Genomic DNA, 27115 nt, shown 5'->3' with positions numbered 1-27115 from the left:
TTAAAGGGGTAGAACTGGTTGTCTTAAGCCCCATATGTGACGCCAGTAACCAAGGATGACTTAAAAGCCAATAGCATTTTGCATGCTCGTTATTTAACCTACATTTACAATACTAGAAAATAACCTGCAAGTCCCAGAATTCAACGTGCTGTAGTCTACGATATTTGGACTGGCTGAGGACGTCACTCGTGATATGGAATTACTTGTAAGCTATACGTAGTTAGTGAGTGCAGACATACTGTCGGCAGATGTGCGCACATTAAATGTGTTTTGTCTGATTCCTTTGTGCGCTGGCATTTTGCACGAACGCGCTCAACTGTTAAAAAGTGTTCTAATTGCAAAACGGAATTCCCAATTCAGTATCCCGAGGGCTTTAGGGCCCCGCGGTACCACGTCCAGTGCAATGAGTATAATTTGTTCCATTGTAAATGAGAAAAACTATAAAAAATATTGGCTTGTAAAGATTTAAAAGGGCCTGTTTTCTTTCACCAACGACCCCAGTGCCTTCTTCTAGCCAACACGGACAATTTGCTCATTTGTTGCAACGGTCAACAGGTTTTTCGTGCCAAAGGAAAAAAAAAAAGTTTGTGAAAGAAAGACTAGATCATCGACAGCCCGTTCAGGAGGGGTTTAGAGTTAACTCAGTGCAGGAAACCTTTCACATCCTGCGTCCCGGGCTCTCTGTGACTCTAATTATGGTGCCGCGTTCTCTCTCCAGCTGATGCAAGTTCCATTTCTCTCAGGATAAGATGTTCAAGGGCCTGAAGGTAGCGGTGCCCTGCCCTCACCTGTGTCCGCGGATCCTCCTGCTGCTTAGTCTCGGCTGTGTCATGGCAGTCCCAGCTGAAGGTAAGCCCCAACCGCTTCCCCGGTCTTCGGGTGCTCCGTGTCGCTGCTCACGGCTTCGCAGCTCATTGCCCGTTTTACCCTGTGTCCCGTGTTGTGTCGGTGTTTGCAAACACTGGGCACGGTATCGCCTAACCGCTTCCTGGATAGACTCTGCAGCTGTACAAACTTTCCTTGTTTGAAACGTCCCCCCACTGGGCTTTTGTTCAGCCTCCCACTGGTTAACGGAGCTCTGCTGACAGGCGGGCGCAGGCTGACGGCTCGGGTCCGTGTGTGGCAGGCTCCGAGCTGGCACCACTGAACTGCAGCACAGGCTCCCAAAGTTGCCCGCACCGCTGTGCCCGACACTGTAATGTTCAAAGGACAGGCGAGCCAGCTGGTGTCAGCGAACCCAGCACTCAAGGGGCGCAGCACCGTGCACTTATGTAAGCGTTCGCTACTGGAACACCCACGGTTCTACGTTCCGTGTCCGAAGATCTCATTCGGTCCAGGTTTTTTGTTCTGTTGCATGCTGTGTGATTCGTAATCCTATTTTACACACTATTAGAACAAGACCACACTCCCTGACTTCAAAGATAATATTTATCAGGGATGAGTTACTCACGCGTGGAACTGCCAAACTTTAGATGTATGTACGCTGAGTTATCACCGTGAACCAACTCTGAACACCAATTATCGATGTGCAGCTCATTCACTGGTCCCTGTAGCCCAGCTCCTCGTGATTGTCACATGGGAGTTCTCTACTTCGATGTAAAAGGCGATTGTAATAGTATTCGAACGGCTCTGTTGTCTTTGTGAATATTAACCTAAGGCGCGGTTTACCTTGCATTCTAATGGTCCAACGTATTAGAAAGGTTAAGAAAACATTTTTTTCGAATTGCTTTCAATCTCCTAGACGCAGACCAATGATTTGCCGGCAACATTTAACTGCAGTGTCCAATTACATTTATGTTCTGCAAGACTCGTCCCACTGGGGGGCGCTATGCACGAGTTTATTAGCCATGAATAATAGAGGAAATGTGCAAAGAGGCTTGTGACTATGTAACAATAAGCACATAGAAGTTTTCAAATCGCAGCTGTGCATAACTTCTGCTTGTGGGTACGGGGTCGGAGGCTTGGTGATGATAGATGCAAATATCTTGCTTTTATTATCAACTGAGGTTATTCTCACACCTGCGGCTTTTTCAGTGGCCACTGTCAAGTGGGCTCATGTCACGCGTGACCCTCCAGCCAGTCCTGGCTTTGGCGTTGACAGCAGTTGGTCCTTGTGAATACAGGTTTCAGAGGCCTTACCATGAGAAGGCCTCTGCCAGGAGGTTGCACATATTTGAATGAGCAAGGCCTGGTGTTCTAGCCAATAGCATGTTGGATTCTGGGACTTATACCTCTGAATTTACCATGTGAAGAGCTGTGTAGGCGTAGGAAGTGTGGGGTACAGGGGGACAAGGGAACAAAATAATTTCCCCTCTCATTTCTATCTTGCAGGGCCATTTCGTCCCAATGTATTTTGACATTTTCAGAAGCGCCTGCACACACTTTCACACAAATTTCTGCTGGCACAGGACAAAGGTTGAAAATAATTAAGGGGCCATCAGGGCTCCTTTTGTTTGATTACTCTAGCTGGAAGCTGTTTGGAGCCTCAAACCTAGCTGCTCTTTGGGAAACAAAAGCACACAGGGTGCTATTACTTCACAGGTATCTAAGAGAGCCATGGCTTCACTTTCTTCACTCCCTGCCATTAAGAGAGCACTGTAAGAATGTCAGATGTGCTGGTCTTCCCCAGTATTCACACAAATAACAATTTAAATACCACTATTTTATTTTATTTATTTTATAGCGCTACCTAATCCAATGCAGGGTGTCCCAGCACTTCACATCATACACATTATTATTATTCCCTGACATATACTGGGCACACAAAGATCCCTTCAGCAGATGCCTTAACCCCCACAAGATATTTTAAAATGCAGACTTTGCACCAATTAAGCAGAACTGATTTACTGCCACATTTCTCCCTTATGCCAATTTCTTGGTGGCAGAGACTCTAAAAAATAAATTTATAAATTGAGGCCCAGATTTTGTTTCAAGGTTGCCTATCTTTTTTTGGCGAACCCCAAAGCAAAAGCTCATTTGTTAAATATAGTAAAGCGCTCAAACATACCCATGATAGACCTGCTAAATATATGCGTTGAGGTGTTAAGATCTGATGCCACCTTATTTGAGGTCATGGATTGTGATGCCAAGTGCAATGTCACACGCCATGATGTCATGCATTCTGATTTCACTTGCATACGGCATAACTTGGTTAGTCCCCCCCACTTTGTTTTTTTCTTTTTTTGGACTTGTGTCCTGAGTATTTGTAGTTGCTTAGGATCACACCATTTACTGAAACCAGGAAGGTGAGATTTTATCTTTTCACACTATACAATTTAGCTACTTGAATGGTATCTCTTTCTAACATTTACACATAACAGAGATCAGCCCCAAGTGTAGACGTAAAGATACTACTTGTAAATGCCCTTTGTGACTCCCCAAAAATCGTAAAATTACATTTTTGGTTTAAATTTAGACCAAATGTCTAAGTTTACCTTTGTGAATTGGGCCAAATGTTTTTTATCTAAGTAATAAAGGGGTGGATTATAGCGTGGCTAACAGGGAGAAGACACTTTTCAATTTAGGCAGTTTGCCTAACGTTATTAGTCATGTTGTTGTTATTGTCACAAAGTTAAGCATATTGAAGTATATTATCTTTTCGGTATTTAACATTCTCGTTTGACTTGTATTATAATGTTTTTAAATTAATTTTAAATTTTTATGAGTAGTAACAGAAAAAATGACATATAAAGAATAACAGTTACATGAGGATACATTGGTGATAGGGCCACTAGAATTATGCAGCAGGGGAGGGCCAAATTACGTGGCAGGGTTGACTAAGTTATGCAGGCAGAAAAGGCAAATTATGCGACATAATATGACACATTTTGTGATAGTATTTCATTATTTTGTAATTGTTACACTTGTTAACGCTCTCTGGGCTTAGGTTGTACTTCATTAGTGCCACCTTAACCTAAATATAGCAGCAAGCAAAAGAAAGGTTAGCAGTCGACTTTTGCAAAGGGGCTCTGCACTGTGCACCAAAAAGCAGATGTTAGATTTTGTGGCAAATGTAGCAAATCCGTAACTATGTGAAAAACACTGCAGCGCACAATCGCATAATTCCAGTGGCCCTGGTGATAGCTAACGCAAGCATCAGAAATACAGTGTTCGTATCAATGCATTTGCATAAATCTGCACACATTTCATAATGTTACAGCAGTCCTGGCGCATAAGAGCGTGTGTAAAAGGCCTTAAATAGCAAGATACAGTTTGGCTGTCGCAGTCACAGAGGAGTTCCATAAAAAAAATAGGAACTAGGCTGAAGACTGAGTTCATTAGATTGAAGCTGCCTGGTTTGCTAAAGTCATTTAGAGTACATTTGGAAAGCTTCACTGAGAATGTATTCCACCCATTGCTTACCTTTTGGATTTGCAACTTACATTTGCTTGGTTTCTATTTGCTAGCTGTATTTGATTTAGGCTGTCCGATTGAGTTTGTCCCTCCAGTAGACCATCTCTTGTATACTGTATCCTTCCACCACTGTTTGATGTCTGTAAACAGACCTTTAAATATTGTTTTTATCTTGTCTCACTTGCTGTGCATTCAAAGACCAAGGTCAAATATAAGGCTCTGTCTTCCCACTGAGCTTGGCGTTTATCTTTCTTTCTCTAACTTCATAGTGAGAGAACTTATATGACAATCAAGCTAGCTACTGGGGGTGTGGTGGAGGAAGGTTTAGGATGCTATTTTTATCTACCATACAACAAATTTCAAATGTTTGTGAATGAAATTTGCAGATACTTAAGAATATAAGTGTAGTGGAAACAAATATTTTAAGATGATAGAAACAAATCAATACATTAGGCTAATGACATTTCCACATATTAACAATTGTGTGCTGTATGCTTTTGTCAGTCAACTTGTATGTCGTTGCAAATGTAATGGTCATTTCATTTGAAGATGTGGTGCCTGTAATGCAGTGTGCTACCACATTATACATACTCCACTTTATGTCGCTCCACTCCGGATCACTCCATGCCACTGCAATCTACTCTGCACCACTCAATTCTGCACCTCTCTACTCTACTCTTTAGCACTCTATGCCAATGCACTCTACCCCACTCTAGTCAAGGCCACTCCACTCTACTCTGCATCACTGTAGACTACGTCAATGCACTCTACACCAATTTATTATACACCACTGTACTTTACTGCAGCACTCTACTCAGCGCCAGTCTATTCCACTCTGCACCGCTGCACTCCACACCGCTGCTCTCTACATCACTCTCTCTACACCACTGCACTCTATGACTCACTTTGCACTGCAACACTGCACATTACGCCACTCTATTCTACTCTGCACCACTGTACTCTATGCAACTGCACTCTACTCCAATGCACCCTATTCCACTCTACTCTACACTACTGCCCCTTAAAACACTCTACTCTGCAACAGTGCACACACTTTGCCAATGAACTTCACACCACTGTACTCTTCACCAATGCACTCTATGCCACTACACTCTATACCCCTCTATGCTGCATCACTGCATTCTACGCCACTCTATCTTGCACTCCTCCACTCTACCATGCACCACATCACCCTACGACACAGCACACTGCACTCTGTGCCACTGTAATCTTTGCTGTATCACTCCACTCTGAGGCTCTAGTCTTCAACATTAGAGTAACTCTACTCTAATCCACTCTACACCACTTTACTAGAAACCAATGCACTCTATGCCAATCTACTCTGCCCACTGTACTCTGCACCACTTAACTCTATGACACTTCACTCCACGACATTACACTCCATAATACTCCGTTCAACACTCTTCTCCATTAAACTTTACTGCACTCTGTGCCACTATACAACACTTTACTCCACTCTGTGACTCTATACTCCAGTGCCTCAACACCACTCCATGCCACTTTACTCCACTCTATTCAATGATATACTACTCCTCTCTATGCCACTCCATGACTTTCTGTTCCACTTCAATCTACGATACTCTACTCCAATCCATGCCACTGCACTATACCACAATGTACTATGCTCAACAACACCCTGTTCAACTCTCTCTATGGCACTCCACATTACTTTACTCAACTCTATGCCATTGCACTCGTCTTTATTCCTTTCCACTCTACTCGGACACTACTCCACTCTACAACAATCCTCTCACTCCTCAACACTCTATGCCACAACAATCAACAACACTTTGACATGTCAGTCTCCTTTATGCCATTAACTTATAGCCATGCTGAACAGCAGCCATGCTAGTTTACAACATGGCTAAACATGCTAGCAAAGCCAATAGCTCCGCATAGGTGAGACCTATTGGCTTTGCCAATGCTTGTTAATAAAGTATGGAACTCAGAGATGACTTGCAGTATCCTTATCATTTACGCCAAGTAGTACAATACCCCATATAATACCACACCATCAACTTACCCACAAGCCACTTAAAACCTTAGTGCAGCACTACACAACCTATGGTCTGAGGCCCCAAAGGGTCCGTGACACATTCCTAGGGAATCCGCAGACCGGGGCCAGCAGAAAGGCACTTGTCCAGATGGGGCATCTAGAAACAGATGTGTTTTTATATTTATTACTTCCTTTGTGCAGCAGTTTTAAAAGCACTGCAAAGTTCCTTGTATATCCAGCAACAGCGGCTCTTCCGTTAAGGGGGAGGAGCATTCCCCTACTGCTCTGAGCAGTGGATAAAAGGAAAGATGAACTTATAATAACACAATGTTATTATCATTTTAGTTTTCAGTGCAGAGCCAAGTTAGGGCAGGGTAGGCTGGGCTGTGTCACATAGAGGAGGAATGGAATGTGCATCATCAGTGCGCATGACAGATTAGCCAGCAATCTTGACCTGGCCCAACAGACATGCGCACTTAGTATTTCCCAACCCGGCTGTATTACACAGCCAGGAGGAGAACATGAACAGGCTCCCATTCCCTGTCTGAGTTCTGAACCAGGCTGCTCAGACCAATCACAACGTTGCTGTCATGCTGGTGACAGCAGCGTTTTGATTGGCTTAGGGGATTCTGGGAGCCTGTGGGCTTCCATGCTGCTGGGGCTCAGGAAGAAAAGAGGACAGGAGAGACGGCAGCCATACACAGATTAAGTGTTCTTATTTTATTTTTCAGCCCCCTGCCTCTCCACCGCCTTTTCTTAGCAGTCACCGGAGGCTTTCCGCAAAAGCATCAAGATAACTCTGTTGCTTCATGTACTTGTGGGAGAGAGGTAGGGGTTTTGTCTAGTGGCAGTTGTGACTCATCTAAGGTAGTGCAGATGGGTAATATGCCTGCTGCAAAGAACGTGTATCATGAAAAGAACAGTATTTTATGTGCTCCATCACCTTACACTGGTATGAGAGGTGCTATTAAACAAATGAATTATATGTGACAGAGAGGCTATGGAGAGATGCGAGGCCCTTATGGTTTACATCCTTTCCCCACCACATATTTATATGAAAAAGCCTTTTCAGATCTTAAGTACCTACAAAATAAAAACAGAAATTGTTTGGGAAATGTAGAATCTGACCTGAGGTTTCAGCTTTTCTAAATAAGACCAAACATGGAAAAGTTAGTCACCTGAGGTGCAGCGCCAACTTTCCTATTAAAAGTTTTTTTTGATTCTTGGATATTTTTTCAATATAAAAGAATTAGATCTTTAGTAATTCGAGTATTTGTTTGGTGTGAACTTGCTTGTGTATTTTTTGCGAATTACTGTTTTAATGTTTGAAATTTAAATTATACAAATTGCGAGGGGGTCTCCGGCTTCCAGTAGTGATTCAGTGGAGGTCCTCAGGAGTCAGAAAGTTGGGAATCAGTGTCTTAGTGCATAGCCCCTGTAATTTTAAGCTATTACAATAGAGCAAAAGAAAGAAAAGCAACGTTCCATTTGTTGGTTTAAACAGCTGCCTTAATTATTTTTCATGCCCTGACCTGCCTTTCACCTTGGCTGCTGGCTCTAGCAGAAGGCAAGTCAAAACTGGACTGTAATAACCTTATAATAGTCGAGCTCTGACGTCTTTTCTTTATAATCGGTGACTTGATGCAGTAGCCGATCATATAGAAATTCATGACTGCTGTATATACAGGGATCACAGAATCCCATGTATTAAATAGTCTGTAACACCAAGAGCTTCTTCAGTGTAAATGCTGCTAGTTTTGACTGATGTGGAGCTGACCTGCGCAAGATCCCACAGAGGAGCAGAAGTGTTATTAGAACTATGGTTTCAGAGCACAGTTTACAATTATTGTACCTGATCACTTTTGATATCTCTAGTGCGGATTCAATTTGCATGAGATGAGGGGCATGATCTGTGCGGGACACAAAAGATATGTTCTTCCTTTTCTCCCTCCTACCTTTATTTGCTTGGTGCTTGAAGATGCAAGCTTAATCAACATGTTTTTTTCACATTTGGTCTAAATACTTTGTGAATGTAAATAACAATAAAGCATACTTTCAAACTGACAACATGCCTTCTTTTCTCCCAATTTCACGACCAAGCTATTTGATTGTGTACATTTATCGGAGCCTGCATTTCGCAAACAATCGGTGATTTGTATAGGGTCTATTGAGAAGTCCCCAAGGCTGTCGCTGCCCCCCCCCCGAAATGTATTGTCTCCTATGCCCCTGTTTAGAAAGACTGGTTGAAGGCGTCACTCTTGACACAAGGCAACTTGGTGGCTATATAACAAGTCAAGTAAGGCTGCAGGGGTAAGATCTGACCTGAAAAGCAAAATAATTCTTCTAAATAATACTTTGCAATCACTCCAGGAGGACATCTTTTGTGGCACACCTTAAGTAAAGCCCTAGGAGTGGCAAGTCAGCAAATCAGTGCACCCAGACACTGCTTAAGTGATAAGAAACATTGTAACCTGCCAGACCAATCGGTAAATGTCAGTACAGTGCAACACAAGGCAGAAGTAGGACTCTGAAGGAAGTTACTTATAACCGGCTTCTTTGGAGATGGTGCTTCACATCTTGGCTCTGTGTGCAGCTTCTTAGGGAGGCCAGTAGCTGGGAGACCTTGTGAGACACTAAACGTACGTAGGCCAGATGGATGGATGTGTATGTGTACTTATAAGATGTGACCTAATATAGCCAGGGAGCATTAAACAAGGAGGAGTGATAGTAAGAAGCTAATGCAACTTTCCTGTTTAAGGTGCTGGGGATGCTCTTTAAGAATCACCTGGGGGATGGTGCGGAATGTCCGATTACTTTTAGATGGGGGAACCATTAAGACTAGTTAGTGGGTGGGATTTGGTGAAAGCAGAGTTCATCTGTCTTTTTGACACTGACCCTGCACCAACAAGAGATTAGAGCATGGGCCACCATAATGCCTCTCACAAAGTGATTTCAGTTTCTCACCATTGTGGCAGGTGCCTATTGAGTGATTGGGCATCAAATTCCCGGCTACAATGACCAATTAAAATGACCAACATCATCAGTCTGCTTCTCCTACAGTTCCTATATCTTTTAAAATTACTTAACATGGCGACGAAGGGTCATTTCTTTTTAGGAAGTCTATTACGCCTTTTCTCAGAAAAAACATGGACGTGTAATCCACATTTAAATTGAACTCCAACCTTAAATTTAGTTACTACCCACTCTAATGTAAAACTTGACAAACAACCTTCTTTGCTTTCAGTTCTCTTTCCTTCCAACTAAATTGATTAGGTGGTCCTGGAACTATAACTGGGAGTCTTGCAGCATTTGCGGGTATAGGGTTAAATATATCTTTCATTTACTCCGCATTTGCCCGGGTTTTAGGCCTGAATGCATCCTTTTGCTGAGTGATGGGAAATGTAACACTAACAGAGTGAATTGTAGACTTTCCACAACTATGATGTATGGTAGACACATTTTTTAAATGTTGTTTTACTTGACTATGAATGCTGGTTATTCTGTGAAAATTGTCATATTCGTGAACTATAGGTAACGAATTACATGTAATCTTGGTGAATAAGATTTTTTTCCTCCTTATTCTGTTGATGTTGGTTTTGTCCCATATAAGTACTAAATGCTGTTTAATTTTAATGGTTTAATTTAACCAGATAGTAAAGATTTTACTTACCTACAGTTAAACTTTTAACTAGGGGAAAGGATGTCTTTGTTCAGAAAGTTAGTGATCACCTAGGCCTAAACACATTTCACCTGTACAAGATATGTTTCTGTTTTGCGTAACTTCTTAGGTCTTGCCTACAGACAACTTTTTGTTTTTTGTTGTTAAAGACCTAGTTGGACAATACAAATATGTTCAGTGGCCTTTGGGACAATCATTTGCTAAGCCGTTGGTTGGATTGTCTGATGCTAAATCACTTGCTTTTTTAGGTTTCTCCTTAGAGAGCGCATAAGCTGCATATGCTTCAGCTTGCAAGATACATTGAATACAATAAGGGAATTACACCCCACAGTGCTCACAATTTGTTGGCTTCATTGTCTCTCTTATTTTCTCCTTTCTAATTGGCCAGTGCATTCTGGCTTCCCTTCCTCTTCTTTTTTGCTGAACCATGGACCATGTACTGATTGCTTCAACTTGATTGTGGTCCTTCTGCTGATTGTACTATGATTGGGGCATTTTGTAATTTTGTCTTTCTTCCCTGTTGTCCTTGGTGAACCGCTTGCCATTTATAACTGTTTTACCATGCTACACAAACTTCAAATACTCTTTGTAATTTGACTCATTTGTTTATTGTTACAACATGTTAGCTGCCTTTATTTTAACAGATGATATCTGCATCCAAATGTATCTTCATTAAGTTGCAGACATGGGCCCAATTGCTTCCTTTATGTGATATGGTTTTTTGCCAAATGTCATACTTTTTTCTTTTTCATGTATGAGGACATTTTCTGGTTTGCTAAGAATCACTGGAGACTTGTGCCAAGGCCTAACGAGCGTTGACAAAGCCACTAGGTCTCACTTTTAAAACTACTGGTTCTGCCAGTGCCGAATGTACATTGTGGACATTGGTGACTTTGGCAACAATTTGTAGCCACACTCTATCGCAGAATGGCTAAAAATGATAATAAAAAAGGATTATGATGCATCCAGCGTTAATGCACTTAAAAAAAAAAAGAAGTAAAAAATCACATTAGTCCTGCGCTGCTGTAAAACATGGCTACAAAACATTGCCACAAAACATTGCCAAAACCAATAGCTCTCAGAGGTGAGACCTATTTGCTTTGCCAATGCTTGTTATTCAATGGCTTTCCTTAATAGCCGTGTTTGTTCCTTCTAAGAAGCATAGCTTCTTTGCCATCCTTTTGATGGAAGCACTGCTATCCTTCCACTAGATATGTTGAGGGAACTATTTTAGGTCGAGCTCGCAAGTGCTCTGGCCTGTTGTAATCTCTCTGTGGGCTTTTAACCATGCCACTGCACTCCTATTACTATTCACTTGTTCATGGACTTGCCTTTCAAAAATCCTTTGTTGTCATTGGTAAATGCTTTCAACCCTGTTGCATGGATAATTGCACTTTTGCCGATACGTTTGACTGCGAGCGAACTTCTTTTTCTTTTTGCGTCTTTCCTTCGCGCTCATGCTCATGGTGCCCGTGGCGCTTAGAATCGGCACCTTTATGTCAACTGTTTTACTTTTCATTTTCAATTTATGTGGCAAGAAAAGTCCAGTTAGAAATTTACAACGCTAATAGCTGTAATACGAGCAAACGTGAGACCCATTGCATTGCAAATGCTTGTTTTACTTTTGCCATCAATGGGAGATCCTGTGTTTTCTTGCTCTCTTTTGTGCGCTTCTTCATCCTGTTAAACCCCCCTTACGCTCTGTATTACTAACCTTCTTCTCCTCATTTACTTTCCCCAATCCACAGTCTGCCTATTTTTTAAAATTTGTATTTCAATACACCATCTATTTGGGAGGCGGAAGCGTCATTATGCATGTGTGTTGACACATGTATACATACACATTTTTTTGACAATATCATTTATCATCAGCAAAAATATATTTTTTTATTTTTGAATATATGGATTATCATTAGCAAAAAGCATTGGAGAAGTCAAAAAACGAGACCCCTTGGCCTTGCCAATACTTGTTAACATTCTGGAATTATGTGCAGGGAATGATGCCCAATAATCAAGAGATAAGGGGCCTTTCATCTGAACTGATATTTGTCGTTCCAAAATATGCCAACAAAATGGTACAGTGAGTTAAACGCTCACTACTGACATCTCTGTTTGATCAGGTGTTTGCCGTTAAGCTCCGAGCAAGGCCAACCCAGTCTTTTATCCTTCAGAAGTCTGTTTAAAGATAATCTTTGAATTTGGTAATAGTAACAACAGTAGCATGAAGTACTTCGATTAGACATAGATGTCTCATTGACTTTTTAAAATACTAGTACTATTGTCAAAAAAACTTGTAGTTCCAAACTCAAAAAACTAAAACTACAAAAGGCCCCAATTTAGAACATCACAGAAAATACAGTGGCAAAGACTGTCACACGTCATTTCAGCATGTCTCCTCTAGCAGTCAGTGATATTTTTGCAAATGAATACGAGGTGTGCCCTGTTACCGCTAATTTCTGAAATCGCATCTAATGCTGCACAATAGCAAAAAAATGGGCGGCATTTTCATTGAATATCAAAACCTTACCGAAATAGCCATATTAAAATGCGATTTGAATTTGGGATGAAAGGATTGGTGTTTAAAAGGTTACAGGGCCTGCTGAAGCTGGGAAGCAGTCGAGAGTATGGAACTTGCGAGCATTGGTAGTTGGGAAGAAATAAGAGATTGGGGAAGTGAAAAATACATATTAGGGCACAGGACGGGAAAGAGTCGTCATTTATGGATTCTGAGAAATAGAAGAGTGTTGCAGATAGGGTTACCATCTCGTTCCAGCTCATTGTGGACACTATTTTCAGACTTAGTTGTGCAAACCTCATGCATTGGGGGTGTTGTAATATTATTCTGCTTACATTGGCCTAGTTAGACAAACTCATCTAAATACAATAATCTGTAGGTGAGAAGTTCAGGGCTGGAGTCGTGTCTTGAATGACCTGAAGTGAGGTGGTTTCCCTAGCTTCAGGTGAACGGTCATTCGATTACAACCTTGTTTTGATGAAAGAAGACACAGAGATAGTACGCGTTTATTCTGGTGTTTAGTTATAAATGCACACTTGGACACATAGTTCTATTAGTTCTGGGAAAGCGTGTGTCTTGCCCAGATATACAAAGGCGGCCTCACAAAAGATAGTTCCTTTTGCTTCTGTCCATCCCCGGGAGCTGACGTGGCGTCCCGTGTCTGAACATCAGGGATACATGAAATTTGTGCATCAGGGTCCTAGTGACACTATTGACTACAAAACACGTGTCATTATTTTAGATATGTGGCTAAGAAAAGAGAAGCAATCTACTTATAGATGCGCTGAGTGAGAGAAGGTGCCCAAACAGGCTGACTTGTGTGACGCAGTTGCGAGCCATGGAGCAGGGAAAATTTCCACTGTCTTTCGTAGGATTTGAACTGGTGCTCCAAAACACATTTCTAAGAATACACAACTGCAGAAGAGTCTTAAGCATTGGATGGGAGCAATGTACTGCAGCACGCAATCAATCTGTAGATTTCCGTGGGACATCAAGATATTCCCTATTGTTTCCTTCTACTTCTAGTAAAAATTACCTTTCAATGGAATGCTCAGACTGTTTTAGCACATCCGGTTTTGCTTCAAAACATTTGGGCGTTTGCGCTTATCGTCTCCCAGCAAAGCCCCCTTGATGCAAAGTGTCATATTCACATGTGCTCAATGAACTGATCTTCAGTGAGAATTCTTCTTTGTAGATTAGCAGAGAACTTGACTATGCTCTTTCCGAAAGTAAAATGTCAGTTAATTTTTGGGGAAAAAGTTCGCAATTCATAATCGTTTGGAAATAATTCAGTCTTTTTACATGTCTTCAGTTTAGCAGAGAATCGTGGACAATGTATCCACGATTGCGAAAAATGTGCTGGACAGCAGATGAATGACGCCCAAATTCGGAAGGATCGTTTATTTAGTAAGTGCCAGGTAGAATACTCTTAACATATGTTTTTCACTTCTCTGAGCCAATGAGAATACAGAACAACTAATGGGATCTGCAGAAGTCCCAGTCTGGGAGAAGGGTGTGGACGAGGGCACTGTGTCATAGATGGAAGGGAATAGAACTGGACATCAGCCAGCATACAAATACTTCAGAAATTGCACATCTGGCATTTTAATTTAAACACAAAGCAATCTATTGAAGTACTTGATTTTCTTTGTGGATTAAACAATTACCCGCAAGACTTTGTGTTGCAGATTTCTGTGGCATAACAGAGTTTAGTGGTGAACAGTACTCTCCACAAAACTATTCTTTTTTCATCATCTTATACATGAGTTCCAAAGGTATGTATCAGTCATATGTGCCCACAATAACTATCACAATGTATTAATAATATATCGAACCTCACCCCCCGTGTTGGAGGATCACTGCCTTTTCCTCCATATGCCTTATGTTCCCAAATTAGAAATATTTTTTTAAAGTGATACCGGCCTTTTTAATTGACACAAGCTGATTTTTCCCTTTTCTTTTTCCTTTTTAAGGTCCTTGTTTTGAAGTGCACTTACTGGAACAGTTCAGTTGTTCCTTGTAGGTCTCCTTCCTTGCTGTCACAGACAATTAGGGGTGTGCAAATTGAGACCTGCCTAACTAATTAGTATCTATAGGGCAATCTGTTTAGCAACTCCCTGCAAATGGAAAATTTGTGACGTGACTTAATAGTAGCTAGGATGCCTTGCAAATTGCACACCAGTGCGTGTTTGTTTAGCATACCACTTAGCTGTGAATAACCAATTTTTCTTTTTCTTTTTACTTCTTAAAATTGTGATTGCATTTATATAGCACTTACTACCCTCGGTGAGGCATTGATGCTCTTTATGGTGAGTAGCTCTCTACTCTGGAACCCAAGGTTAGTGGTTAATAGCGATTCTTCAAGTGCAATGAACATAGAATCTAGATTTCATTAAAGATACAGAGGCTAACATTATGCATAAACCTTTTAATTGACACCCCCACAGCACCTTTTAAAGAACCTTCAAATATAATAATTCCAAACTAGAATCAGAACTCCATAATACATAAATAGTCCTCTCTAATAACCCTTGCCCTCTTTGAAATGAAGAAACTTGAATCTTCTGATCCTTCTAATATGATTCTTCCATGAATAAATTCTTCTTCATCCTGTTGCATTACGCCTCTAAAACTATTTCAGACCCATATTAGGTTTACATTTATTTCATTATTTTTTATAATACTAAACAAGTATTCATTGCATTTAAGAAAAACCTATACAATAATAAAAATAAATTATATAAATACCTTCCTCTTCTATTGATCTCATCTATTCATCTCAAATAAACCTTTTTTTTGTTTGTTTCATTTTTTAAGAGAAGCAGTGGGAGGGAAAATGTTAGCCTCCATGTCTTTAATGAAATCTAAATTCACTGTTCATTACACTTGAAGAATCGCTATTCATTACAAGACTGGAGGCTACCATTATGCACTTTGCAATCACTTCAACAATGTATTCGTCATGTGTTGTATTGTCTAAAGTAATGTTTTACAAAAGTGCTTGCGTTTGACCAGTCATCAGCTTTTAAAATCTCCTCTAATCTACCACCAGATAAATAAGCTTTATTGGCCTTTGCACCTCTTACGGAATGTGACGTAAACATTTAAATATCAATACCTGCTTGTAACTTAGCCTATCGAATCCATCTTGCTATATTAACCCCTTCGCTGCCAGGCCTTTTCCCCCTCCTGTGCCAGGCCTTTTTTTTCCTATTTGGGGCAGTTCGCGCTTAGGCCCTCATAACTTTTTGTCCACATAAGCTAACCAAGCCAAATTTGCGTCCTTTTTTTCCAACATCCTAGGGATTCTAAAGGTACCCAGACTTTGTGGGTTCCCCTGAAGGAGGCCAAGAAATTGGCCAAAATACAGTGAAAATTTCGTTTTTTTCAAAAAAATTGGAAAAAGGGGCTGCAGAAGAAGGCTTGTGGTTTTTCCCCTGAAAATGGCATCAACAAAGGGTTTGCGGTGCTAAACTCAGCAGCTTCCCAGCTTTCAGGAACAGGCAGACTTGAATCCGAAAACCCAATTTTTCAACACAATTTTGGCATTTTACTGGGGCATACCCCATTTGTGCAATTTTTTGTGCTTTCAGCCTCCTTCCAGTCAGTGACAGGAATGGTAATGAAACCAATGCTGGATCCCAGAAACCTAAACATTTCTGAAAAGTAGACAAAATTCTGAATTCAGCAAGGGGTCATTTGTGTAGATCCTACAAGGGTTTCCTACAGAAAATAACAGCTGAAAAAGAAAAATATTGAAATTGAGGTGAAAAAAACATAAATTTTTCTCTACTTTTTACTCTGTAACTTTTCCCTGCAATGTCAGATTATCGAAAGCAATATACCGTTACGTCTGCTGGACTCCTCTGGTTGCGGGGATATATAGGGTTTGTAGGTTCATCAAGAACCCGAGGAACCCAGAGCCAATAAATGAGCTGCACCCTGCAGTGCGTTTTCATTCTATACCGGGTATACAGTAATTCATTTGCTGAAATATAAGGAGTAAAAAATAGCTATCAAGAAAACCTTTGCATTTCCAAAAAGGGCACAAGATAAGGTGTTGAGGAGCAGTGGTTATTTGCACATCTCTGAATTCCGGGGTGACCATAGTAGCACGTGAATTACATGGAATTTCTCAAATAGATGTCTTTTTTACACACACCCCTATATTTGGAAGGAATAAATGTAGAGAAAGACAAGGGGCAATAACACTTGTTTTGCTATTCTATGTTCCCCCAAGTCTCCCGATAAAAATGATACCTCACTTGTTTGGGTAGGCCTAGCGCCCGCGACAGGATATGCCCCAAAACACAACGTGGACACATCACAGAAAACAGAGCTGTTTTTAGCAAAGTGACTACCTGTAGATTTTGGCCTCTAGCTCAGCCGCCACCTAGGGAAACCTACCAAACCTGTGCATTTCTGAAAACTAGAGACCTAGGGGAATCCAAGGAGGGGTGACTTGTGTGGCTCGGACCAGGTTCTGTTACCCAGAATCCTTTGCAAACCTCAAAATTTGGCTAAAAAACACATGTTCCTCACATTTCTGTGGCAGAAAGTTTTGGAATCTGAGAGGAGCGACAAATTTTCTTCCACCCAGCATTCCCCCACGTCTCCCGATAAAAATGATACCTCACTTGTGTGGGTAGGCCTAGCGCCCGCGACAGGATATGCCCCAAAACACAACCTGGACACATCACAGAAAACAGAGCTGTTTTTAGCAAAGTGACTACCTGTAGATTTTGGCCTCTACCTCAGCCGCCACCTAGGGAAACCTACCAAACCTGTTCATTTCTGAAAACTAGAGACCTAGGGGAATCCAAGGAGGGGTGACTTGTGTGGCTCGGACCAGGTTCGGTTACCCAGAATCCTTTGCAAACCTCAAAATTTGGCTAAAAAAACACATGTTCCTCACATTTCTGTGGCAGAAAGTTCTGGAATCTGAGAGGAGCCACAAATTTCCTTCCACCCAGCGTTCCCCCACGTCTCCCGATAAAAATGATACCTCACTTGTGTGGATAGGCCTAGCGCCCGCGACAGGATATGCCCCAAAACACAACCTGGACATATCACAGAAAACAGAGCTGTTTTTAGCAAAGTGACTACCTGTAGATTTTGGCCTCTAGCTCAGCCGCCACCTTGGGAAACCTACCAAACCTGTGCATTTCTGAAAACTAGAGACCTAGGGGAATCCAAGGAGGGGTGACTTGTGTGGCTCGGACCAGGTTCTGTTACCCAGAATCCTTTGCAAACCTCAAAATTTGGCTAAAAAACACATGTTCCTCAAATTTCTGTGGCAGAAAGTTCTGGAATCTGAGAGGAGCCACAAATTTCCTTCCACCCAGCGTTCCCCCACGTCTCCCGATAAAAATGATACCTCACTTGTGTGGGTAGGCCTAGCGCCCGCCACAGGATATGCCCCAAAACACAACGTGGACATATCACAGAAAACAGAGCTGTTTTTAGCAAAGTGACTACCTGTAGATTTTGGCCTCTAGCTCAGCCGCCACCTAGGGAAACCTACCAAACCTATGTATTTCTGAAAACTAGAGACCTAGGGGAATCCAAGGAGGGGTGACTTGCGGGGCTCGGACCAGGTTCTGTTACCCAGAATCCTTTGCAAACCTCAACATTTGGCTAAAAAAACACATGTCCCTCACATTTCTGTGGCAGAAAGTTCTGGAATCTGAGAGGAGCTACAAATTTCCTTCCACCCAGCGTTCCCCCAAGTCTCCCGATAAAAATGATACCTCACTTGCGTGGGTAGGCCTAGCGCCGGCGACAGGAAACACCCCAAAGCGCAACGTGGACACATCCTAAATTTTGGAAAAAAACAGAGGTGTTTTTTGCGAAGTGCCTACCTGTAGATTTTGGCCTCTAGCTCAGCCGGCACCTAGGGAAACCTACCAAACCTGTGCATTTCTGAAAACTAGAGACCTAGGGGAATCCATGGAGGGGTGACTTGCGGGGCTCGGACCAGGTTCTGTTACCCAGAATCCTTTGCAAACCTCAAAATTTGGCTAAAAATACACGTTACTCACATTTCTGTGGCAGAAAGTTCTGGAATCTGAGAGGAGCCACAAATTTCCTTCTACCCAGCGTTCCCCCAAGTCTCCCGATAAAAATGATACCTCACTTGTGTGGGTAGGACTAGCGCCCACGAAAGGAAAGGGCCCAAAACACAACGTGGACACATCACATTTTTTTTATAAAAAGCAGTGCCTACCTGTGGATTTTGGCCTGTAGCTCAGCCGACACCTGAGGAAACCTAGCAAACCAGTGCATTTTTGAAAACTAGAAACCCAGGGGAATCCAAGATGGGGTGACTTGCGGGGCTCTGACCAGGTTATGTTACCCAGAATCCTTTGCAAACATCAAAATTTGGCCCAAAAAACACTTTTTCCTCTCATTTCGGTGACAGAAAGTTCTGGAATCTGAGAGGAGCCACAAATTTCCTTCCACCCAGCGTTCCCCTAAGTCTCTCGATAAAAATGGTACATCACTTCTGTGGGTAGGCCTAGCGCCCACAAAAGGAAATGGCCCAAAACACAACGTGGACACAACATATTTTTTCACAGAAAACAGAGGTGTTTTTTGCAAGGTGCCTACCTGTGGTGTTTGGCCTGTAGCTCAGCCGGCCCCAGGGGGGGGGGGGGGGCAGAAATGGCCTAAAATAAATTTGCCCCCCCAACCCCCACCCTCCCCCGCCGGGAGCGACCCTTGCCTACGGGGTCGCTCCCCCTGCGTGACATTGGCACCAAAAAACAAATCCCCGGTGCCTAGTGGTTTCTGCCCCCTTGGGGGCAGATTGACCTAAAATTGGCCAATCTGCCCCCAGGGGGGCAGAAATGGTCTAAATACAATTTGCCCCCCCAGGGGAGCGACCCTTGCCTGATGGGTCGCTCCCCATCTCTAAAAAAAGAAACAAAAAAAAAAAAAAAACACAAAAAAAAAATTGCCCTGGCGCCTAGTGTTCTGCCCCCCCCCCCCCCCGGGGGCAGTTCGGCCTAATAATAGGCCGATCTGCCCCCCGGGGGGGCAGAAATGGCCTAAAATAAATTTGCCCCCCCAACACCCACCCCCCCCGGAGCGACCCTTGCCTACGGGGTCGCTCCCCCTGAGTGACATTGGCGCCAAAAAACAAATCCCCGGTGCCTAGTGGTTTCTGCCCCCTTGGGGGCAGATTGACCTAAAATTGGCCAATCTGCCCCCAGGGGGGCAGAAATGGTCTAAATACAATTTGCCCCCCCAGGGGAGCGACCCTTGCCTGATGGGTCGCTCCCCATCTCTAAAAAAAGAAACAACAAAAAAAAAAAAGCAAAAAAAAATAATTGCCCTGGCGCCTAGAGGGTTCTGCCCCTCCCCCCGGGGGCAGTTCGGCCTAATAATAGGCCGATCTGTCCCCCGGGGGGGCAGAAATGGCCTAAAATAAATTTGCCCCCCCAACCCCCACCCCCCCCGGGAGCGACCCTTGCCTACGGGGTCGCTCCCCCTGCGTGACATTGGCGCCAAAAAACAAATCCCCGGTGCCTAGTGATTTCTGCCCCCTTGGGGGCAGATTGACCTAAATTTGGCCAATCTGCCCCCAGGGGGGCAGAAATGGTCTAAATACAATTTGCCCCCCCAGGGGAGCGACCCTTGCCTGATGGGTCGCTCCCCATCTCTAAAAAAAGAAACAACAAAAAAAAAAAAACACAAAAAAAAAATTGCCCTGGCGCCTAGAGTGTTCTGCCCCCCCCCCGGGGGCAGTTCGGCCTAATAATAGGCCGATCTGTCCCCCAGGGGGGCAGAAATGGCCTAAAATAAATTTGCCCCCCCCACCCCCCCCCCCCCCGGGAGCGACCCTTGCCTACGGGGTCGCTCCCCCTGCGTGACATTGGCGCCAAAAAACAAATCCCCGGTGCCTAGTGGTTTCTGCCCCCTTGGGGGCAGATTGACCTAAAATCGGCCAATCTGCCCCCAGGGGGGCAGAAATGGTCTAAATACAATTTGCCCCCCAGGGGAGCGACCCTTGCCTGATGGGTCGCTCCCCATCTCAAAAAAAAAAAAAAAAGAACAAAAAAAAAAAAACACAAAAAAAAAATTTGCCCTGGCGCCTAGAGGTTTCTTCCCCCCCTGGGGGCAGATCGGCCTAATAATAGGCCGATCTGCCCCCAGGGGGGGCAGAAATGGCCTAAAATAAATTCCCCTCCCCCCCAGGGAGCGACCCTTGCCTAAGTGGTCACTCCCTTTGCGTGAAATTCACGCAAAGAAAAAACTCCCTGGTGTCTAGTGGTTTCTACCCCCCTTGGGGGCAGATTGGCCTCATCAAAATAGGCCAATCTGCCCCCAAGGGGGGCAGAAATGGGCAAAATATAATTTTCCCCCAAGGGGAGCGACCCTTGCCTAAGGGGTCGCTCCCCACCAAAAAAAAAAAAAAAATGAAACAAAAAAAAAAAAAAATGGTCCCTGGTGCCTAGAGGTTTCTGCCCCCCCTGGGGGCAGATCGGCCTAATAGTAGGCCAATCTGCCCCCAGGGGGGGCAGAAAAGGCCTTCCCGAAAATATGCCCCCCTGGGAGCGACCCTTGCCCAAGGGGTCGCTCCCTTTTGTCAATAACAATAAAAAATAAAAAAAATCCCTGGTGTCTAGTGGTTTCTACCCCCCTTGGGGGCAGATTGGCCTCATCAAAATAGGCCAATCTGCCCCCAAGGGGGGCAGAAATGGCCAAAATATTATTTTCCCCCAAGGGGAACGACCCTTGCCTAAGGGGTCGCTCCTCACCTCAATAAAAAAAAATGAAAAAAAAAAAAAAAAAAAATGGTCCCTGGCGCCTAGAGGTTTCTTCCCCCCCTGGGGGCAGATCGGCCTAATAATAGGCCGATCTGCCCCCAGGGGGGGCAGAAATGGCCTAAAATAAATTCCCCTCCCCCCCAGGGAGCGACCCTTGCCTAAGTGGTCACTCCCTTTGCGTGAAATTCACGCAAAGAAAAAACTCCCTGGTGTCTAGTGGTTTCTACCCCCCCTTGGGGGCAGATTGGCCTCATCAAAATAGGCCAATCTGCCCCCAAGGGGGGCAGAAATGGGCAAAATATAATTTTCCCCCAAGGGGAGCGACCCTTGCCTAAGGGGTCGCTCCCCACCAAAAAAAAAAAAAAAATGAAACAAAAAAAAAAAAAAATGGTCCCTGGTGCCTAGAGGTTTCTGCCCCCCCTGGGGGCAGATCGGCCTAATAGTAGGCCAATCTGCCCCCAGGGGGGGCAGAAAAGGCCTTCCCGAAAATATGCCCCCCTGGGAGCGACCCTTGCCCAAGGGGTCGCTCCCTTTTGTCAATAACAATAAAAAATAAAAAAAATCCCTGGTGTCTAGTGGTTTCTACCCCCCTTGGGGGCAGATTGGCCTCATCAAAATAGGCCAATCTGCCCCCAAGGGGGGCAGAAATGGCCAAAATATTATTTTCCCCCAAGGGGAACGACCCTTGCCTAAGGGGTCGCTCCTCACCTCAATGAAAAAAAATGAAAAAAAAATAAAAAAAAAATGGTCCCTGGTGCCTAGAGGTTTCTGCCCCCCCTGGGGGCAGAAAAGGCCTTTTCAAAAAAATGCCCCCCCTGGGAGCGACCCTTGCCCAAGGGGTCGCTCCCTTTTGTCAATTTCTAAGAAAAAAAAAAAATCCCTGGTGTCTAGTGGGGTTTCAAAAGCCGGATTGCAAGCAATCCGGCTTTTGAAACCCTCGGAGGGACTTCAAAGGGAAGGAAATACTTTTCCTTCCCTTTGAAGCCCCTCCGGGCCTCCCAAGTGATTGAAAAAGAAATGCTTTTGCATTTCTTTTTCAATCGCGCTGGAAGCAGAGCTTCCAGCGCGACGAGGGAGGCCCCTGTGACACATCAGCGCGCGCGCGCGCGCTGACGTCACAGGGGGGGAAAGGGGGGGTCGGGGGTGGAAGGGGAAGGTCTTCCCCTTCCATCCCCGACTTGGGGGGGGGAAGGGGGGTGCACGGGGGGCGCGCTAGCGCGCCCCCAAGTTCCCCTGTGCCATGGACGAGATGATCTCGTCCAAGGCACAGGGGAACTGTAGCCTTGGACGAGATCATCTCGTCCAAGGCACAGAAGAGGTTAAGAGTAGTCACAGCTTCATAAGGCTTTACATATGCGACCATTAACTGATTTTCTCTATCTTTTCTATATTCCTTCATTCTGTTTTCATGTTCATACAATTAATCACACACAATTTCTTACATTCCTCGAATTTTGGATAAAATACTGAATCAGACATTGTCTTAGTTCTATTCCATATTTCAAAATAAACATAGTCTGGTACAATGATTTTGTTACCTCTAAAGCCTTCACATCCAAAACCTTTCTACAAGAAATTAAACAAAGTAGCTAATTTGATTGAATGCATTTTAATTCTAGATACCTATTACCAGGCCACGACTGAAATGAAGTTAAAAGCAAATTCACATCCCATAAAGAATCGTACCTAGCTCTTGGAGGTCTTCTTAATTTCATGCTTTTAAGCACTCTACAAACAATAATGTTCCTCCCTACATTCTTTCCATCCACCAGAATATGACCTGCAGATATTGTGGTTATGCAGCAAATTAACATTCTTTAACTTAACCCTTTTTAAACTGTTTGACCAAAAAGGTACCACATCAGTTATAGGTGCCTCCACATGTTCCAAATCCCTCTCCATGCATCTACTAGACCATGTGCTCCAAACTCCCCTATGTCTTTTTGTTGTTCAAGATGCCCATGATTCTTGTAGTAGTTCTGCAACCCTGTTCGAAAGTCCTGCGAAACATTCAGATCTCCTGATATTTTCCAAACAAGAAGGTTCAGTACCCTGTCTAGAACTAAAGGATGTTCCTTTCCTTCGTAACTTTACAATAGCTCTTCTACTGCTGGAATCATGTAAGGTATTTCCATGCCAATTCCATCACTGACGGAAACCATACTTGAGAGAACAAAAATGGTGTTGCCAATACTATTTGGCACTTCTCTGCTCTCACATTCAACAAGACTTTGTATCATAGCAAAAGGTGGGAAAGCATAAGTTCTTATTTCCCTCCATTTCTGTTGGAATGCATTCACTGCCCAGGCTCTGGGATCTGGAATCCAACTGACATACCACTCTATTTGAAAAGTCAACCTTTTTGCGAACAGATCCACTTCCTATGGATCCCAAATATTGGTTATCTTCTTGAAATACAAAGGATTCAGTTTCCAGTCACTGAAATCCTTCAAGTTCCTAAATTCCAATCTGCTATTTTATTCATTTGGCCTGGAAAATACTCTACCCTACCACAATTTTGTGCTCCATGCATAAATACCAAAATGTGTTTATTAAATCTGATAGGCTACGGGATCTTCTTCTATCTAATCGATTGATGTAAGCTACTGCCGACACATTGTCCATTTTCATCAACACAGGCTGTCCTTCCAACATCTTCCTGAAACTCTTCAAAGCATCCAGACCTGCTGTCAGTTCCAAGCAGTTGATATGATTCTTTTTCTCCTCTTCTGACCATATACCCTCCTGTCCATCTTTCTCCCAAACAAGCTCCCCAGCCTGATAAACTGGCATCTGTTCTCAACACAAAATTTGGCACACAACCAAAAATCACTCGACCATTCCAAGCTTCCATAGTTTGCAACCACAAATCCAATTCTTCTCATGCTTCCTGATTTAAAATCACCTTGTCTCCATACCACAAACCTTTTCTCAATGCCTCTCTCTTTATCCTTTGTAATGCACAATAATGCAGTGGCCCTAGAAAAATCGCCTGAATCGACGAAGACCACAACCCTATCAAACATGCTAAATCCCTTAATTAAATCACATCTTTCTTTAATAGCTGTAATATTTCCTTCCAAACCATCTTCATTTCCCTTTCCAGTAATTGAAGTACCACCCTCACAGTGTTTACTTCGAACCCTAAAAATTCCATCCTCTGATCTAGAATCAAAATTGACTTCTCTAAATTTGTAATGAAACGCATACTTTTCAATAAATCCTTCACCATCGTCGGCTTTCTCTTCGACTGCTCTATGTCTTGAGACTTAACTAAAATGTTGTCTAAATATACTATTAACCTTGTTCCTCTTTCTCTCAAATTTAAGCCATCGCTACTCTCATCACCATCGTGGGGCAGATAACAAACCAAACAGAAGACATAGGAACTGATAAAGATTCTTCCTCCAACAGAACTACAGAAACCTCTGACTGTCCTCCCCCATTGGAGTAATGAATTAGGCATCCTTCAAATTCAACTTTAACTAGCCAATCGTTCTTTAATAACACGTCTCTTAAGGAATGGATTCCCTCTATTTTAAAAATGTCTCTATGTCAAAAATGTGTTTAGTTCCCTTAGATTTATAATTGGTCTCTATCCTTTGTCCTTTTTCTGTACTAGAAAGATAGAACTTATGTACCCTCACAGATGTTCTCCTACATGTTTTATTGCAACTTTCTGTAACAAAACCTATACCTCTGTACCTACTATAGACATTTGATACTCTGTCTTTCTCCAGCCAAGTCTTTCTCCTGCCAAGGACATTACACGCAATCTATTTCGAAACCCTGGACTGTTTTTAAGACCCAAGGATCCTTGGTCATTTTTACCCACGTTTTCACAATTTTTCTTTTTTTTTTTAACCATCCTCCATCTTTTTCTTGGGAAGAACCAATTGTAATCTCCGTACTCGCCATGGGTTCCTTGGAAATTCTGTCCTCTCCTTGAACCTCTTGCTCGTCCAGCCTGACCTCCTCTGCCTCTGGTTGGATAGAACCTGATAAAGTCTGATACCCTCTCCCATATCTTTTGTATTGATTGTTATATTGGGACTTTTGCATTCCTTGGCCAGCAGAAAGTCTCCCTCTACTGGCCCTTCCAAAAAACACCTTTACTGAAAACCTTCCTCATGTTGATTTTGAGCTTTATCATTGAAAGTAGCTACATATTTACCTACACTCTAAAGTAAACCTTCACCAAACAATAAACCTTTGGCCTCTTCGCTAGGTTCTCTGACAGCCATATCACCTAGTTTAGGACTGATCTTCAATAAAACAGCTTTCTATCATTTGCGTTTCCTAATAATTGCTCCTTGGCACCATCCTCCCAGTAACTCCAAATACATCTCAGATTCATTGATGTACGCCTCCTCTGCCATATCAAAGATTCTGGCTAACGTTCCTAAAACATCTAATATCTTGTCCTGACAAAGTTTTAGTGAACGTTCTAATACTTTACATGGATCTCTTCCCAAATGAAAAAGAAAACAAATTATTTCAGGATCTAAATTTGGTGTAACACACACCTTTTCCTCAATTACATGCCTTGAACACTCTACCCTCAAAACTCTTCTCACTTCTTTCTCCAAAGGTCTCCACAACCATTTGTAACTAAATTTACCAACATGTTTCATTGCCCACCAATCACTACTACGAGGATACCTAATATTGAATGGAGACAAAATTTCTTCCCCCAAAGGGTTTTTTAATATATCTTTTGAGGATGAATTCTGAAAATCATCATTTCCCAAATTGAAATATTCATCCTGTGTCATAGCCAACACATATTCACCTAGATCATTCTCTGTGCCAGAGAAAGACATCACATCAGCATTATTTATTTCATTTTTATTTGTGTCACCAAGGACACTCTCTCTATGCGTGCCGTGTTGGACACCTTTCCTCTGGTGCCTCAAAGGACACCTTTCCTCATAGTGGATTTAAATCCATGTTTTGCCTTTTTTTTGTAAATCACTTCTCTCCATCTATGTAGTTTTCTTTAATCTTTTACCACTCTTCTCTCTCACCTCATCATCTTCTGACAAAGAGAAATACTCCTCACAAGGTCCAATCTCTTTCCTCTTTTTCTCTTTAAGAATACCGTCCAAAGTATCTTTCACTTGCACTCTCATTTCTTGCTGAATAAGTTTCCTGATAATTTCCTCATTAACTTGTGCACTTGTAATTTCCTTACTACAACCCTTTTCTGGTTCCATATTAAACCTTAATTAATAACCTAAATACTTCTTCCTCTAGAGTACTAAAAACTCCCAAATAAATAACTCACTAAATATATTAAACAGACTAGTTATCTCTCTAAAAATATAATTTTTCTCCTTGTGACTCTGTTTCCCTCAGCTGATTGTCTGTTATGATTCCAATCTTTGTTGGTATTCATTATCCGTTTTTATCACGTTCCTTGAATTATATATAATGTTTTTTAACCCAATCCAAAATAGCTGCAGAGATCTTGTTATATCTCGGTGAAAATTACATCAATAAACGTAATGCCGTACTTGCAAACTGATGATAGAACACGGAGACGCGAGCAACAGGGCGCATGAAGAAAAACTGCACATGCTAACCTCACACCATGCTCCTCCTCATAACAAGAAAATGTATTCTTTAAAGCTGCTTGACCGTGAGTAATAATCCGTCAAGGATATACTCGGTGGTCACAGCGTGAAACAAAGTCTCATATTTAAACATCAACAGACGTGATTGATGTGAATTGCTCCTTCGACCGTCAAAACAAAGTATATATTGTAACCAAAAAAACA

General features: G+C 42.7%; 1 protein-coding gene across 2 annotated transcripts in view; it reads left to right on the top strand.

Moving 5' to 3' along the window:
• Positions 1–621: 621 nt before the first annotated feature.
• Positions 622–27115, top strand: part of ADAM12 (ADAM metallopeptidase domain 12) — a 2697358-nt gene continuing 2670864 nt past the window's right edge. The window contains exon 1 of one of the 2 annotated variants that reach the window (XM_069239710.1): positions 622–849. In XM_069239710.1, coding sequence (XP_069095811.1) covers positions 750–849 — 100 coding nt within the window. In that variant the 5' untranslated portion in view covers positions 622–749. The remainder of the gene's footprint in view (positions 850–27115) is intronic. The other variant, XM_069239711.1, reaches the window with a different exon arrangement.

This window comes from Pleurodeles waltl, chromosome 6 (assembly GCF_031143425.1).
Source record: "Pleurodeles waltl isolate 20211129_DDA chromosome 6, aPleWal1.hap1.20221129, whole genome shotgun sequence".
NCBI classification, from domain to species: domain Eukaryota; kingdom Metazoa; phylum Chordata; class Amphibia; order Caudata; family Salamandridae; genus Pleurodeles; species Pleurodeles waltl.
This window is presented reverse-complemented; position numbering and strand designations above follow the sequence as displayed.